The sequence below is a fragment of the Pantherophis guttatus genome, chromosome 1, assembly GCF_059756535.1.
Source record: "Pantherophis guttatus breed Tessera chromosome 1, ASM5975653v1, whole genome shotgun sequence".
Taxonomy (NCBI): domain Eukaryota; kingdom Metazoa; phylum Chordata; class Lepidosauria; order Squamata; family Colubridae; genus Pantherophis; species Pantherophis guttatus.
The window spans coordinates 180,569,283-180,587,199 of NC_142063.1; the positions used below are offsets into that span (position 1 = coordinate 180,569,283).

A 17,917-nucleotide genomic window follows, 5' to 3' on the forward strand; every position below is an offset into this window, starting at 1 on the left:
TTTCTTTATTAATAAATTTACTACTTTACTATTAAATTTCTTAGTGCCATAGGTTTTATTAGAAACCTAGATTTTTTGTTTTAATATTTATACTATTTATTTTATTTTATTACAATTTTTATTAGAAAGCATTTCTTCAGAATGGTATATTGCAAACTTTAATATTTTGCCAATAATCTGCTGAAGATTTGTCCTGTGAATAAATGTCTACACTAATTAATGTCCATATAAAAATATTTATAGTGAACATTTGTTCATACAAAAGGTACGATAAAAAATTAACATGCCTAAGAAATAATTATATTTGAATGAATTAGGATTTGCTAAAAATATTGTTGCTATGTTAATTTTTCAGCCAGAAAAATTAATGCAACGAACTATATTAGTTTTCAATGATTTTAACCAACAAAATACATTGAAATAGTTTATTATCTCATCATCGACATTGTTTCTATGGTACACAGGTGCTGATGCATCACCAACATTTTTTTCCCCAAATTACCATATTTTTTGGAGTACAAGACACACTTTTTTCCCTCCTAAAAGAAGCTGAAAATTTGGGTGCATCTTATACTCTGAATGTAACCCCACCCACCCGCTGGCCCATACCCTTCGGCCTCTGTGCGTCCTCTTCCTGGCTGCAGAGATTGCCACCGACAACGGCTTGTGTTTTTGGGCTCTGCATGTTGTGTTTTCAGCCTCCAAACACTCCATTTGAGAGCCCTTGAAGGCTGTGGCGATCGCCAAAGCACATTGCTGCCAATCGCTGCCCGAAAATATGACGTGTTAGGAGGCTGAAAACATGATGTACGGTGCCCAAAATGGCTACATGGAACAGCTGCTGCCTTTTCTTACCCCTTCCGCGCTTTGCCTGCTTTAGTCACTGGAGCTCCCTCTGACGATCAGCTGTGCTTTTGAAGCTGTTTTTCAGCCCCAATGCGAGCGAAGCGATCTTCTGTGCTTTGCCTGCTTTTCTAATTGCTGCTCCCTCTGACGATCCCAACCTGAACCAGCCCGAACCTAAAAACCAGCGAGTGAATTAATGTGCTGAAACTGACCAGGCTAAGGATGCTAGCCAGATGAATACCTGGTAGGCAGAATTTTCCCCCCCTATTTTCCTCCCCAAAAACTAAGGTGCGTCTTATACTCCAGTGCGTCTTATACTCCAAAAAATACAGTACCTTATCTAAAAAAATGGTGCATAAGCCAAAGAGAAGGGTGTAATTACCAAGGACAATAAAAATATATTGAAAGAACCAGGAAAGAGAAGCTTATATTTGAAGATTGAAGCAGCAATACTGCAAACAGGTCTGTAATATTATAAATACCAGTTCAGACAGTGAGAACAATTTCTCAATGCATTCTCTTGATTTAAGCAAAATATTTGTTAATTCAAGAAGATGCATACAGTTTTTTTTCTCTAGATAGCAGAAAGTTTTCTATTATACACCGTCTCTAAAAATACTGTGTTCTGGTATCCAGAACTCTACCAAAGAAACAGCAAAACAGACTTCAGTACAGCTTGGAGGTTGAAAACTTTGGGGTTCATCTTCACCAATCTTATCTTGGACCTTTGGGTTTAAATAATGCCTTCACTGTATTTGCTTTGCCACACTACCAATGCCATCATGAGTAGGGTGATAAAAATTGGTACAACAATGAATGGACATAAAATGATGTTAGGGGGGTCTCCTACAGCTCTTCCTGAAACAGGGCAGGTTTTGAAGTAGTGACTATGAATTGTTATGAAGAACTGATCCACCAGTTGGTTTGGCCAGTAACAATCCAGTTTCTCAGCTATCAGGATAGTGCAATTGGTAAGCTCCTTGTAACAGCTGCAAAAGAGACAAGGAGATTTGTTAAAAATGTCACTCAATCATTAAAGGACATTACATATATTACACAGAGGCAAAGCCTAAATTACCAGCAGTTATTGTTTTAGGGTCAAAATATCATAGGTATTTTTCTAAAGTGAAGAATAGGTAACAATTCTCACAAAGTGCCTTACAAGCAGTACAAACAATTGTATATTTCTAGAATCCTTCCCACCAGAAAACCAGTGGACACTGACCACAAGGGAGAGGAGATGGCAGCTCAATAGAGTAAACTTCTAGTCCTTGCCTCCTCTCTCCCTCTTTTTCTCTTTGGGTATCATTTCTACTGGGGAGTTAAAATATAATACTGAGTATTTCAACTAAGTCCTAAATTCTAACTAACTAACAAATCCTTATTCCGACAGATAGGCAGAATGCATCAATTATCACAGCAAACAAGAGGAAAACCTATTATGCACAAAATCCACCCGGGTCTTCTATAATGTTGTAAACAACGAAGTTAAAGACTCAAGATCCATCCCACCACTAAAAGGGCCAAATGGGAAAGACTTTAATGATGAAACTGTTAAGGCCAACCTCTTCAACACATTCTTCGGTTCAATCTTTGTAAACAGCAACAGATCATACCCCACATTTCCCAATCGTACCACAATTAATCACAACAATCTACTACATGTCAATTTCACAGAAAATGCTGTTGAAAAGGCACTACGCAACCTAAAACCATCTCTATCGATTGGCCCTGATGGATTATGTGCCTACTTCCTAAAGAAGCTCTCAACCACCATAGCAGAACCACTTAGCATAATCTACGAAATACCTTTCAGAACCAGCTCCTTACCTAACTTATGGTCACTAGCCACGGTCATCCCCATCTTCAAAAAGAGTGACCCCAGTTGATAATTACAGACCAATCTCATTATATTGCGTCACATGCAAAGTCATGGAATCAATCATAAACCAATCCATTACCCTCTACTTAGAGACAAACAACCTACTCTCTAACAAGCAGTTTGGCTTCAGAAAAAAATTGTCCTGCAATATGCAACTCTTACACTGCAAAAACATATGGACTTCACAACTCAACTAGGGTAAAGCAATAGATGCAATTTATATAGACTTCTGTAAAGCCTTTGATTCAGTAGTACACGACAAACTAATTCTAAAACTAAAATCTTATGGCATTTCCATATCCCTGCATAAGTGGATAGCTGCATTCCAATGAAACAGGCAACGTAGTCAAAATAGGAAATGCCCTATCAAACCCTGCACCAGTTAACAGCGGTGTTCCCCAAGGAAGCATTTTAGGATGCACACTCTTTATACTTTACATAAACAACCTTTGAAATCATATTATAAGCAACTGCGTTCTCTTCACTGATGATGTAAAACTATTCAACACCACCAACAATGCTGCTACCCTACAAAAAGACCTTGACTATCTGTCAGAATGGTCAAACAATTGGCAACTCCAAATCTCAACCAACAAATGTTCTGTCCTACATATTGGCAAAAAAACCCCAAAACACAAAATATAAGCTGGGTAGATACAACCTTGTAGACGACCCTCACTCTGTCAAGGACCTTGGAGTACTCATCTCAAACGATCTAAGTGCCAGAGCTCACTGTAACAGCATTGCCAAAAAAGCATTAAAAGTTGTTAACCTAATCTTGCGTAGCTTCTTCTCCGGTAATATTGAACTGCAAACTAGGCATACAAAATTTTTGCTAGACCAATTCTTGTATACAGCTCATCTGTCTGGAACCCGCACTGCATATCGGACATTAATTGAATGAGTCCAGAGATACTTCACGAGAAGAGTCCTCTACTCCTCTGCTTGTAACAGAATACCTTATGCCACCAGACTTGAAATTTAGGGGATAGACAACTTAGAACTTTGCTGTCTTCGGTCTGACCTAAGCGTAGTACATAAAATTATCTGCTACAATGTCCTACCTATCAATGAATGCTTCAGCTTCAATCACAACAATACACGAGCACATAATAGATATAAACTTATGGTAAAGCATGCCAAACTTAATTGCAGAAAATATGACTTCAGTAACAGAGTTGTTAATGCCTGGAATGCACAAGCTGACTCTGTAGTTTCTTCCCCAAACCCCCAAAACTTTACCCTTAGACTACCTACTGTCAACCTCACCCCATTCCTAAGAGGTTTTTAAGGGGTATGCATAAGCGCACCAGTGTGCCTACCGTCCCTGCCCTAACGTTCCCTTTTATTCGTATCCATTTCATGTATTCATAGTTATGTTTATACTTATATCTGTTATCTAATACATGCTTGATGAAAATAAATAATAAATAATACTACTTTACCATTAGGATCTCTCAAAAGTGACAATTGCAAGATATAGCTACAAAGATACTTACTGAACTGGGTGGAATGTTTTAGAATGGAGGCCGAATGTTTTAGGTTGTAATCTAGGACTAAGAATTAGGATCCGAAACGCACATTTTAAAGACAAAAATCAAGGGCAGAAATATTTCTGAAAATGGAAATGGATTAAATCATGACTATAGCAGAAACATGTTCTCTCTCTCTTCTTTGTTCTGCCAACTGTTAACCACAATATCCGAACAACAAATAAACACTTGATCAGTGGTGGGTTGCTCCCGGTTCGCACCGGTTCAGGAGAACTGGTAGTAAAAAATTTTCATTGGTCGCAGAATTGGTAGTAATGGCTGGCTGGCCACGCCCCTGAACCGGTCACCCGGTTGCTGCTCACTCACCCCGGCCACCATGTTCATTGCCGCCATGTTCTTCACACATGCGCATCCCATTGCCTTGCAAGTCCAATGGGATGCGCATGTGCGAAGAACATGGTGGCAATGACAGCAGCTTTTTCCATAGCTACAAAGCTTGCTGGGCTGGGTGGCCCCCTCCCCGCCTGCCAGCAGTTCCCAAATCCACTGCCATTGCAGCTGCGGTGGGGATGGGGGGGGGGTTTCAGCTTGCTGGGCTGTCGACTTCACCCTCCCTGTCACCACTGTCCTCTCCTGCCAAGGCCTGCACTACCACCTTTCCTCCAGAGGCATGTGGAAGATCTAGAAGGTAAAGTTGATGCTGGCAGCGGGGGGAGGGAGACCCACTGTGCTCAGCCGAAGAGCTGCCTCCGGGGGGGGGGGACACACAGTGAGGCTCACTTGCCTTTTGGGCCTGGGGTGCTCGGCCTCGTGGGACATCATGTGGCTACAAAGCTTGCTGGGCCAGGCAACCCCTTTCACGCCGACCAGAGACTCCCAAAGCCGCCCCTTTTGCAGCAGCGGTGGAGGTGGGATGGGATGGGGGCAGCCCAGTAAGCTTCGCAGCAGCTGCATGCTACAAAGCTTGCCGGCCTGGGCAGCCCCCTTTTTGCTGGCCAGTGGCTCCTGAAGCTGCCCCTTTTGCAGCAGCAGTGGAGATGGGATGGGATGGGAGCAGCCTGGTAAGCTTCGCAGTAGCTGCATACTACAAAGCCATTTCCTCCTTTCAGTGGTCCATGATAGTGCATCTATAGTATGTAGATAATAAACTTGAAAAAAGGTGAACAATATTTTTACAGAACTATAGATACGTTGAGGCTGAGTGTGACAAAGAATGGCTGGGAGGGGAGGGGCCAGGCGAGGCACTCCTTGCCCTGAGTGACATTGAGTTGGCCACGCCCACCCAGTCACATGACCACCAAGCCACGGCCACCAAGCAAGCCACGCCCACAGAACCAGTAGTAAAAGGTTTTGGAATCCACCCCTGCACTTGATCCTTAGTATCTGTACATCAGAAAAATCACATACATACACTTATGCACATTTAAGAAAACAAATCAAATTTAGTAGAGCAAGTGAAAAATTCTTCATTTAGGAAAGAAAAATCATGCATGAAAAGAGTCTTGGCACTGGGATTCATCCAACGTTACACTGACTGCTAAAAAGGCACATGCCATTACAGATGCAACAATAGAAGGATACTTATTATTTGTATCTTATTATTACTCCCAAAATGGAATGAGTTAGGAAGTAATAATTCAGTTTTCTGCATTTGAAGAATGATTCAAGAATAAAGAGCAAGGAAAAGAATGAGGTCAAATACTACTGCTTTGAAATTATGCTAATAGTAAGAATCTGCTCAAGTGAAGGCCATGTATCACTTTGTCTGGGATGTGCTAATTTGGATTCATATGCTGGGGATGGATCTGTGTTGGACCTAATGGCCCAAACTGTTCCATCTTTATGTTTATTAAACAGATTGTAATAGTAGCCCTTTCCCAGCCTGCATACTGTATGGGCAAAGGCATATGCAAACCACAAGTTTCTCTCCACCAGGGACTTGGCATGTAAGCCAAAAGGAGATTTTTCCCCAGCCCTTCCCATTCTGGGAAACCTTTGTTCTTTGGGGACTGCACACCAACTTCTGTGGACTATGGAGCAAGAAGCTGTGTGTTAGGGGTAAGGTGTTACAGTATATGGTTTTCTTTTTTATGTTGTGTATGTACTTTTATCTATATATGTTTATGTTGTACACCAGGGGTCCCCAACCTCAGGCCACAGACTGGTGGCCTATTACGAACTGGGCTGCACAGTTGGAGGTGAGCGAGTGGTGCACCCATGCCCCCCATCCATGGAAAAATTGTCTTCCACAAAACCAGCCCCTAGTGCCAAAAAGGTTGAGGATTGCTGTTGTACACTGTCCAGAGTTGATAGCCTTATAAATCAAATAAATAAATAGATAAAATAAGGAAAGGAGAGCATTCTCTTCCAGCTTCTGATTTAAGGATGGTGGGTTTTTTTGGTGTGTGTGTGTGTGTGTGTGTGTGTAGGAAGTGATTTCTGGTAACAACTGAATCCAAAAAAAGAATTTGATTAAAGGACAATATATTCTAGAGGAAGTAAGAATACTAAAGACATTTTTATTTTGTTTTTGCATGCTTAAGTCTAATATTTTGTCTCTAGTATTCTTTGTCTTTATACAAGCTTAATATGTAGCTGTGTTTTGGATCTTTACTGCAGTCTAGTCTTTATGAATGGAACAGACCAGCATCATCTTATGGGTTACCAGAATTATATATTTTTCCATTAGAGTTTTTTTAAGATCCTGTTTTTGATTAAAAACATGTTTTTTAATCTCCTTTGCTACTGAGAGTTTTTGTCAATGAGATTTTTATATTCTTTTGCTTTTTTTGAATTGGAATAAAATTGATCTTTCTCCCTACAAGGAACAGGGAGAAATTCAGCTAGTCACACACAAGAGCACCACAGGGCCAGAGGCTGCTATTATAGGCATTTTCTCCACATTTTTCCTTTTTCATTGGCCAGAAAAGCAACAAGGTCATGACAGCCCTCAGAACTTTAGAGGGAAGATACCATGTGAAGTTCCCATTGGAAGATGGGTGATGGCAGCAGGAACTACTGAACCAAGGTAGGATGTAGAGCTAAAGATCTTCTAGGACACAAGTCTTCTGGGAGATGATGTTTTAGATCTCAATCTTTCACTCCATGGACTCAGCCTTACTGCTAGGCATGTCGACCAGGGGTAAAATGCTCCTGGTTCGGACCGGATCGCCTGATCTGGTAGCGATGGCGGTGGGTGGTTCAGAGAACTGGTAGCAGAAATCCCTGCCCCCTCCCCATGCCCAGCTGAGCAGCGCGATCATCAGAGGCTTTTTAAAAAACTTTTAAAAGCATTTTTTCTACAAATGCTTTTAAAAGTAAAAAAAAAAAAGCCTCTGATGATCGCGCAGCTCAGCTGGGATCATCAGAGCCTTTTAAAAGCATTTTTTTCTACAACCTCTTCGGCTGAAGAGGTTGTAGAAAAAATGCTTAAAAAAAAAGTTGGCCACGCCCACCCAGTCACATTACCCCCCACCAAGCCATACCCACAGAACTGGTAGTAACAAATTTTACATTTCACCACTGATGTGGACAATTGCTTAAAAATCTCAGGCAGCAGTTCTAGTAGCCAGAAGATTTAACTGCAAGCCTGGCTCTCACACTGCTTGTTGAGTTCTTGAATTTGTTAATTTCTTCTCATTAAAAATGGGATGGGAGTGCTTTTCAAAACAGCTTCATACTCAAGGATTTTTGCCTAGTAAATAATTGAGGGTTGGCAGCTCTGCATCCAGCAGAACCAGTGGTGGGTTGTCCCCGGTTCGCACCAGTTCCATAGAACCGGTAGTAAAACTGGCAGGAGGCTCCGCCCACCAACCCCAACGTCATCAAAACGCTTCTGCACATGCGACCCTGTTGCGAACCGGTAGTAAAGGTAAGTAGAACCCATCCCTGAGCAGAACCTTTGCTCTTTTATCATGTAAAGAATTCATAGTAACAGAAAAACAAGGGAAATGCATTGGCTTCTCCATCCAGTACATAGGTATTAGTTGAAGAAAATCCTGGGAGTTGATTTAATAGTAACTGAAACAAATAAAATGTAATAAAATATAACATATCAATAATAAGAATGGTTATTAAAATTACAATACTGAAGTGAAAAACTTATCAGGAGAAACACTCAGCCTTACTGCTATATATGTGCACAGGACTAATACATGCAATATGAAATAATTTTTCATTAAATTTTTTGATGCATTTATATTTCCACTGAGCATACAGAAATAGAAAGCAGAAAGTTGAGATAGGCTATTGAGATAGGCAATGACAGTGTGTGATATGTGTTCCAGAATAAGTTGTAAACAGAATGTATTCTTTCATGGCTATATGTATGTGTTGGTTCTTGGGCAGGGCATATATATATGGGGAGAGAAAGACAGCATATATGCAACCTCTTTTACAGAAGGATACTGTAAATGTTCCTTGAAGTTATGAACCAACAGAGCCTTGATGGCAAAACAGTTTTCTTTCAAAGCAATAAAGCAGTTTTAATCTGCTAATGATATAAATTAATTAGAATTGGATTGTCAAAAAATATTAACATAAAAAGTTAATATGTACAAATTGACTTATTAAATTATTTAAGGTATTTGGGATTGTAACATGTGTGTTAGAAGGGAATTCCTGCTATCAATTTGCTCATCTTCAAAGTTCGCCAGGTAAGGAAACAATCATTATAAGAAATACTGAAGGTTTAGAGTTAATTTAGGTTATAATAGCAAATCTTGACAGTATTTCACCTTCCCTCTTTATAAACAAGAGATCAAGTGAGACAGTTTTGAGTGTCCTTCTCATATTTTTTTGTTTTCCCAAGCAAACTTCATGTTTTCCTAAAAGCCGATGCATATTTTCTTCAAAGTGATCTCCATACTTCTCTATATTATACCTCTATTACCTCCTGCAGATGTTATTTGGTGTCCCAAATAAAGAACTTTTTTCCTCGCATCTCTATTATAGCTCTCCATCACTGTCCTGTCTCTCCCCCAACCATTTTTCTTTGTTGAAGATTCAAGATTCAAGGGGAGATTCAATTCACATTTCCTTCACCATTGCTTTATCCTATTCCTATCCCAGATAAATTTTCTTGTTGTTGTTAGTTCTGAAGAGAGCTTGGCTGGATTTTTTTCCCCTTCTGCTTCTCCACAGAGCCTGTACTATGTCTATTCTATAGGAAGGAATCTAGAAACATCTTTGGTTTATAATAATTGTTATTGAAAAGTGGAATCATAAGATGGGAAGCTGAAAGACTCAAACACTATCTCCCAGAAGTGTTCTGGGTCTTCTGATCTCACTTACTGTTTTGAGGTAATGGCTTGGTAGTTCCTGCTGTCATCAGTTATCTTCCACAGGGTACATAACCTGCTACTCTCACCTAATAATATGGGTGTATGAAAGGCAAGGCTCTGTACTGCCTTTCTGGCAACTTAAAAGTAAAAGAGCAAAATAATTTCAATAGCACAATAGGAAAGCTTCTCTTTAAATACACCATGTAGACATAGAATGTAGAGAGTAAAAGGATGATAGTGATATGTAGGAATTGTTGTCTAGTCAAAGGGGCTAAAGCATTTTTAAATCAAAACAACCAGATAACATGGGGGGGGGAGAAAAGGGGATTTTGTGGTGGATTGCTTTTGTTTATTCTTTAAAAGGGGGGGATGAGCTGATTGAAGATTGTGGTGTATTATTTGATTGGCTGTTGATTATTTCTCTTAAGTACTTTAAATTCTCTAAGATAACCCAAAATGATAAGTAATACAAATTTAAGCAAAATAGGGAGAAAAAATACATCCACACCATCATCAGCAACATCAGCAGAAGCATCCAGTCCAGCAAGTCAACAATCACTAGATAGCATGTTACAACAAGAAAAAATGAACACTCTTCAAACAGAAATGAAATCAATGTTCCAATTGCTACAAGAAGCTATAGCAAAGAACCATGACAACATGAAGGAAAGAATGCAAAAGATGGATGATAAAATGGAGAACATCCAGCAAATAAGAACTAAAAATGAACAACGAATTCAGAAAATAGAAGAGAAATCAGAACAAACAGAAAAAAAAGTGGAAGAGATGGACATAGGCAGACAAAGATCTAGAGAGAACTGTAATTATGTTGGAGATGGCTAAAGCAGATTATTTTCTGAGATTCCAAAACATTGAGGAAGTAAAAGAGGAAGATCTTCCTGAGAAAATGGCAGAGTTGCTGGTGGATGCTCTGGAGGTGAATAAACTGGAAATGCTTGCTGGGATGGATGAAATATTCAGAATACATATGAATTTACTAGAAAAAGAAGAACTGGCAGAAAAAAAATCAAAAGTGCTAAACAGAATTTATTTGAAAATGCGAATAAACCAGGAAGATGGCATATAAATTGAAAAAGGAGAAAGAAAAGAAACTGATACATTGACTAGTAGATGAGAAAGAAATTCTTTATTATCAAAATGATGATAAAAAATAATAATTCAAGATTACTATGAAAAGTTGTATGATCAGGAGAAAATTCCAGAAGATAGAATAAAACAATATTTGGAAAAAGCTGAACTTCCTAAAGTACCTGAAACAGTGAAAGCCACGTTAAACAAATGAATAATTATGATGGAATTAACAGAAACGATTAAGAGAGAAATGAATAACAAAATGCCAGGACCAGATAGGCTACCGGCAGAACTTTATAAGCATTTACAACAGTGGTAGGATTCAAATTTTTCCACTACCAGTTCTTGTGGATGTGGTCTGGTGGTGGTCAGTGTCATGTGACTGAGTGGGTGTGGCCAACTTGACATCACTCATGGCCATACCCACTCAGTCACATGACCCCCCACCAAGCCACGCCCATAGAACCCAGTAGAAAAAAATTTGAGAGCAGCTAAGTGGCTGTGGTGGCTGGCTGGAGGCTGCCGAAAACTACCAGAGGTCTCAAATGTGCCGAAAAAGCCACTGCAGTGGCTTTGCCATCCAGTCGAACAACAGGGTTGTGACGGCAGTGGCTTTTTCGGCACTTCGAGACCTCCGGTAGTTTTCTGCACAAGAAGCCTCCAGTCAGCCCTTGTTGCGAGATGCCTGCAGCTGCACTGAAAAAAAGACACTGCAGCTGCAGGCTTCTTGCAGTGAAAATTACCAACCTCCGGCTCCGCTTCTCCAATGTGTCACCGCTGCTGCCACCCTGTTCTATGCGCCAGCTGCGCAAGTCCACCCCATTGCCTGCTGCGCTGCTCCGGTCGGACTTGCCCGGGCAAGAAGCCTGCAACCACCATGTCTTTTTTTCAGTGCAGCTGGAGTCCTTCCCTGGCAGCCAGCTGTGAGAGGAAGGTAAGGTCGCGGCCACGTGATGACAAAAGAGGTCATGGGGGAGGAAGTGGGGAGATTAAGGGCTGGGGCCTCTGAAGGAGGGGAAATGGAGTGATGCACCTCGCTTAAGGGAGAGCGGGAGGTGAGCGGGCGCCAGCTCCGGGGCAAGGCCGGAGCCAAAGAATCATGCATTCCCAGACTCGGCCGAGGTGGGTGACAAGCGGGCAGCGGCTCCAGGGCAAGGCCGGAGCAAGGGAATCGTGCATTCTCTGACCCTGCTGACGCGGGTGGTGGCTCCAGGCCGCTCACCCCTGGGGCCCCAGCCCCCGACCCAAAGCAAAGGGTGAGTGGGTGGCATACATTGCTTACCTTTGGTGAGCTGAGATGAGCGGGCATCGGCAAGGTGACTGGCGAGGTGATTAGCTGGGCCGCGTGACAAAGGCAAGATATATAGGGCGGGGTAGGTGGGGTGAGTGGCAAGCGGCTGGAAGGGGTGGGGCGAGTGGCGACTGGGCGACAGGCATGGCCAGCCAGAAGTTGCTATTGATTTGGCGACCCAGGCCAAATTGCTGCTACCGGTTCACTCGAACCAGTGCGAACCGACTGAATACCACCTCTGATTTAAAAGATACTTTAGGTTCAGCAATGTTGGAAGTTTAAAATGAAGTTCTGTCAGAAGCGAAGGTACCAAATTTGTGGATGGAAGCAAACATTACTCTTACATCGAAAGAAGATTCAGATTTAATGCAAATAAAAAACTATAGGCCAATATCTTTATAGAATGCTGATTATAAAGTATATGCTTCAATAATAGCAGAGAGACTAAAAAGGGTTTTGAATGAATTTATACATTCAGACCAGAATGGATTTTTACCTGAGACAGATTAAAAACAATATGAGAATGATTTTAAACACACTGGAGTACTATGAAGCACATCCCGGAAAACAAACAGTGTTGATTTTCTTAGACGCACAGAAAACATTTGATAATGTAAATTGGCAATTTATGTTAATACAACTAAAATTGATGGACTTTGGTGAGAGATTTATTAATATGATCAAGGCAATATATTATAAACAAACAGGAAAGGTGATGGTAAATGGGGATATGACAGAGAACTTTAATATATAAAAAAGCACAATGTCCGTTATCCCCTTTACTATTTATATTGACACTGGAGGTGTTAAATAGAAACATTAGACAAGATATAGAAATAAAGGTATGGAAATAAAAAAGGAAAAATACAAGTTACAGACGTTTGCAGATGATTTGTTTTTTATCTTAAAAGATCCACAAGAAACTGGACCCAAACTAATTAAAAAAATAGAAGAATATTCTTTCAGTTGCAGGACTGAAAATAAATTTAAAAAAAAACTAAAGTATTAGTTAAAAAACTTACAGATACACAGAAAAAAGAGTTAACGAAGAGAACATATATACAGATAGTTGAGAAAGTAAAATACTTAGGAATTCAACTAACAGCAAGATGTGCAACTATTAAAAAGGACAATTATTTGCTGATGCAAAAAATTAAATACAATCTGGAGAAGTGGAAAAGCCTGCAACTGTTGTTCACAGGAAGAATAGCTACTATAAAAATGAACATTTTGCTGAGATTATTATATTTATTTCAAACAATCCCGATAAAGCTGGGAAAAAATATTTTGAAGAATTAAGCAAAATAATACTAAAATAGACTTCCTGTGACGTCACAGCAGCTGGAGGAGGCAAGGGACTCTTCTCCCGAGCCGATTCTCCGTTCGCTGTACCCGGCGGCTTCATTGAAGCTTCTTTGAAGCCACTACTGAGCGGAAAAGCTTGGTGGGAAAGAGGGGAGCTTGCCAGCTCCGTGTGGAAAGTGCAGGCTGCACGAAGAGACTGAAGTACCTCCCCGATGTCAGCACAGTGAGAGGATGCCTGCTATGGCACCCCGAGGCTGTGGCTATACTGCTTGAGGAAGTCTATTCATCCCAGCCAAACTAAAAGACTGATTCGGTAATTTGAGACTGTGATTCGATTGGAAGCCCCAAAGTAGTGGAGTTTAAAATCTTTCCTACTCCCAGAGCCTAAACTGAGTGAGGTGGCAGTGAAGTTTTTGGCAGTTTGAGAAGATTATCAACCTTGGATTATAACTGATTATTGCGATCTGATTTCATCCTGTTTTTACAACTGGTGAATTTTGAATTTTGACTTACTGTTTGGGAATGTGATTCTCCACGGACCTTGAATGAAAGAGTGCTATGCTTCCTTTGATTTTCCTATCTTTGACTTAGCATTAACATTTTCTGTTTTGAAGAATGCCATTTGCATGAGTCGTCATTTTTGAATTTGCTTCCACTGCAAGAAGATCTGGAGAACTGGAGAAATTGGTGTTTGCTGCCATCTAGTGACCAAAATTGCTAACTGCACCTAGATTCATTATAGTTGGACCTTCCCCCCCCCCCTTTTTTCCCTTTCCCTTTCCTATTTCCTTTTAGATAGCCAGTAGGAATTAGATAGCCAGTAGGAATTAGTGAGTAAATTTACCCCTAGTGTGGTTTGGACATAGCGAAGCAAGAGTGAATTTTGATACTAGGCGGTGAAACCATTTGGTGTTGTATGATTGCCTGGAAAGACTTTTTAGGAATATCCAAAATGGCTACCACGACTATTACCTTGAAGAAGAAGGCAATCACGACCTCTTCAGCCTCATCTCCAGCCATCACCTCTGTGATGCTACGAAGATCATTTGAAGACGTGGCTATTCCGGGAAAAGCATCGACGCAAGATATTCTCCAGTCTATACAGGAGACGTTGATTAAAAATCAAGATTCAACATCAAAGACCTTGGAAGAGCTGAAGAGGAACGTCGAAACGTTAACTACTGAGACAAGGTTGTTTCATGCAAAGTTTGAGGAGGTCCAAAATACTTTGACTAATTACAAGGAATGGATTCAAGCTTCCGAGATAAAGACTGAAAAGGTGACCTGTAGGATGGAGCGTCTTGAACTCCGGCAAGCCTTGGCTAATAAAAAAATCAAGGAAGAGATTATCTTCCTCGAAATAGATCTGGCTACTTCCTACGATTTCAGAATGTCCCTGAAGAGAAAGGTGAGCGCTTGGATGTACTAATGGGAGAGATCGTTGCAGGAATTACTGGAAGAGATTTTGCAGAAGTTTCAAGAGATATTGACGAAGTGCTCCGAGTATATACAAGTTATGCTCGGCACAACAAACTCCCTAAAGAGATCCATGTTCGATTTACCAGAACAGCACTAAGGGATGAAATGTTTCGGAAAACGAGGGACGAAGCTTTTACCTACAAAGGTAACCGACTAACAGTATTGCCCCAGTTCCCGAGACAAGTACGAGACATTCAGAGGAAATATGATTTTTTGACAACATGGCTGAAGAAACAAGGGATACGTTATCGTTGGCTTCTACCGGAAGGCCTGACGTTTATCTGGCAAGAGCAGAGGTTACGACTGGAAACCGTACAGGAAGCGCAGGACTTCGCGGAGGCCTATATTAATTTTAGTGACCAAGAGAGTGAAGGTGATAACCTAGGTAAGAGCCAAGAAGAAGTAACCCAGGAAACAACAGCCACAGAGCATATTGGACATGACAAAGACATAGCCCAATCTGGAGAAGAAAGAGGAACTAATTTCCAAATCGAGACCAGATCCCAGAAACTCAAGAACGCAGGTAAGTAGAGGCATGAGGTGCTCCACCTGTTTTCCGTTAACATCAATGGCCTGAACTCTCCCACTAAGAGGAAAAAGGTCTGGGCTAAACTTCAAAAAGATAATTATGATATTATATGTTTACAGGAGGCCCATATAAGGAAAGACCATTCTAAGATTTTAATTTATCCCAAACTGGGGAAGTTGTATGTATCCTTGGCCGACCAGAAGAAAAGGGGAGTTGTTTACGATCGGAGAGGCCTGTTGAAACGTCAAGTATATGCAGATACGGAGGGTAGGATACTGATGTTAGAGATTAGCATTGGCCAAAAAATAGTATTGTTAGTAAATATATACACCCCTAATGTTAACCAAATGGGTTTCTTTAAAGATTTGCATAAGAAAATTAATGAATTAAATTATGAGCATGTATGCATAGTAGGTGACTTCAACGCGATTGCTGATACTTCAATTGATTATGATCCAGGAAGCGGTTCTCCTAAATACAAAAAAGGGCATAGGAAGGTACTCTCCAAAACATGGGATAACCTAAGAACAGAAATAGGGTTAAGAGACGTCTGGCGAGACTTCCATCCTATGCAAAAGCACTTTACATATTTCTCCCCCAGGCATAGATCGTGGTTGTTAGGATATGGTTTGAGCTTAACAAGTTGTGCAGGCAATATATGTGTACTGTAACTTTAATATGAATATGTATTGTGTGACTTTAAGGCTTTACTGCTGAATCATTATAATGCTGAGTCATGCTGTAATTAGGTAATCACTGGTTGTGAGAGTATTTAAGCAAGGTATTGTAACGTGTTCAGTTGCTGCTATGATATGCTGCCATTGTGTATGAAGCTGATGTGATATGCTACCAGAGTATGATATGCTGCCATTGAGAGGAGTTGCTATCTGCTACCATCGTGGTTTGTGAACCAGATGAGTTTGTTATTCTAACCAACTACTGTTTGTTGGGTAAGAAGATTCTGTAACTACTGGACTGATTTAAATGGCAAAGACTTGGAATTTGTTTAAAGACTATGAGACTGTTTTTCTACTATAAAGTAAGCTTTTGATAAACCAGTTTGCATATCTCTTATTCATTGCTCTCAGCAACATTTCCTTGTGCATTTACTCTGCTGGTTGGTAACACAACACCAATATCCTTAACAGTGGTCTAGGATAGATATGGTCTGGTCAACATCAGATTTGAAAGAAGGCATAAATTCGGTTGAAATAGGGACGAATATATGGGCAGACCACCATCCCCTGGTAATAAAATGGAAGGGGTCCACTAGAAGAGCGAGATGGTCTATGACGACTGAGATCATGAAAAATGAGGGATTTATAAATATGATTAAAAAAGAATTAGATCATTTTTTTACCGAAAACAAGAGAGAAGATACTTCCCTTCAAAATATTTGGGATACTGTCAAAGCAGTAGTTAGGGGATTGGTAATAAAATATACAGCTACCAAATGGAGAAAGGAGAAGGCCAAACGGATTGAGTTAATGGCTGAATTGGAAAGAAAGCTGAAGGAGAGCTGTGTTTAGATCCGCATAATAATTTTATTAAGGAGAAAATTGACTTGATTAGGCATGAGTTATCTATCCTAGATCAAAACGATTTGGCGAATAAATTCGGAAATGTCGACAAAACCAATTTGAACATGCTAATAAGCCAGGCCGGTGGTTGTCATATAGATTAAGAAAAGAGGCAGAATCTAGAAAGATTGAATTTTTACAGGACTCTATGGGAAATTTGGTAGGTACTACAGAGCAAAAAGCAAAGATTTTTATACCTCATTATAGAAATTCATCAGGAAGATAAACTCAAGAGTTATCTCCAGAATCTACAATTGGAGATGATTCCGGATTACTGTAAAGAAATTTTAAATGCAGAAATTACAGTTGGGGAAATAGCAGCAGCTATCAAGAAACAAGCCAATGGCAAGACTCCGGGACCGGATGGGATTCCTAGTGAATTTTATAAAGGAGTCTTTGACTCACTTAGTTTGTACATCAAAGATCTATTTAATGAGGTTTTATTACACTTTAGGATACCCCGGTCCTGGACGGAAGCCTACATTTCCCTAATCCCGAAACCCGATACAGATAAAACTCTGATCCAGAACTATAGGCCAATCTTGCTCCTGAATGTGGATTACAAGATTTTTGCGACAATACTAGTTGAGAGACTCCGGGTGTTCCTGTCCCGATTTATCCACCAAGATCAGAATGGTTTCCTGCCTCATAGGCACCTAAGAGATAATGTAAGGGTAGTATTGAACGCCTTAGAATACTATGAGACACACCCTGATAAATCAATGGTAATGATTTTTCTGGATGCCCAAAAGGCTTTTGACAGAGTCAACTGGAATTTTATAATACAACAATTGGAATTGATGGGTTTTGGGTCTCAATTTACAAGGGCAGTTCAAGCCATCTATTCTAAACAGTCGGCAAGGTTACTGTTTAATGGATCACTATCAGATGAGATACAAAGGTACCAGACAAGGATGCCCTCTTTCACCGCTTTTTATTTTAACACTTGAACCACTTCTTAAGACGATCAGGCAGGATTCGGAAATTAAGGGCTTAAAAGTTAAAGGGGAAGAATACAAACTCCAAGCATTCGCCGACAATTTGGTTCTCATATTAGAAGATCCCCTTATTACGGGACCAAAATTACTTACTAAATTAGATGAATACGGGGAGGTAGCGGGATTAAAAATCAATAAGG

General features: G+C 40.3%; 1 protein-coding gene across 1 annotated transcript in view; it reads right to left on the reverse strand.

Annotated features, from left to right (window-relative positions):
- Positions 1-220: 220 nt before the first annotated feature.
- The window catches only part of RAMP1 (receptor activity modifying protein 1), a 107,364-nt gene continuing 89,667 nt past the window's right edge, over positions 221-17,917 (reverse strand). The window contains exon 3 of the mRNA XM_034426202.3: positions 221-1,835. Within this exon, the coding sequence (XP_034282093.1) occupies positions 1,580-1,835 (256 nt within the window). The 3' untranslated portion in view covers positions 221-1,579. The remainder of the gene's footprint in view (positions 1,836-17,917) is intronic.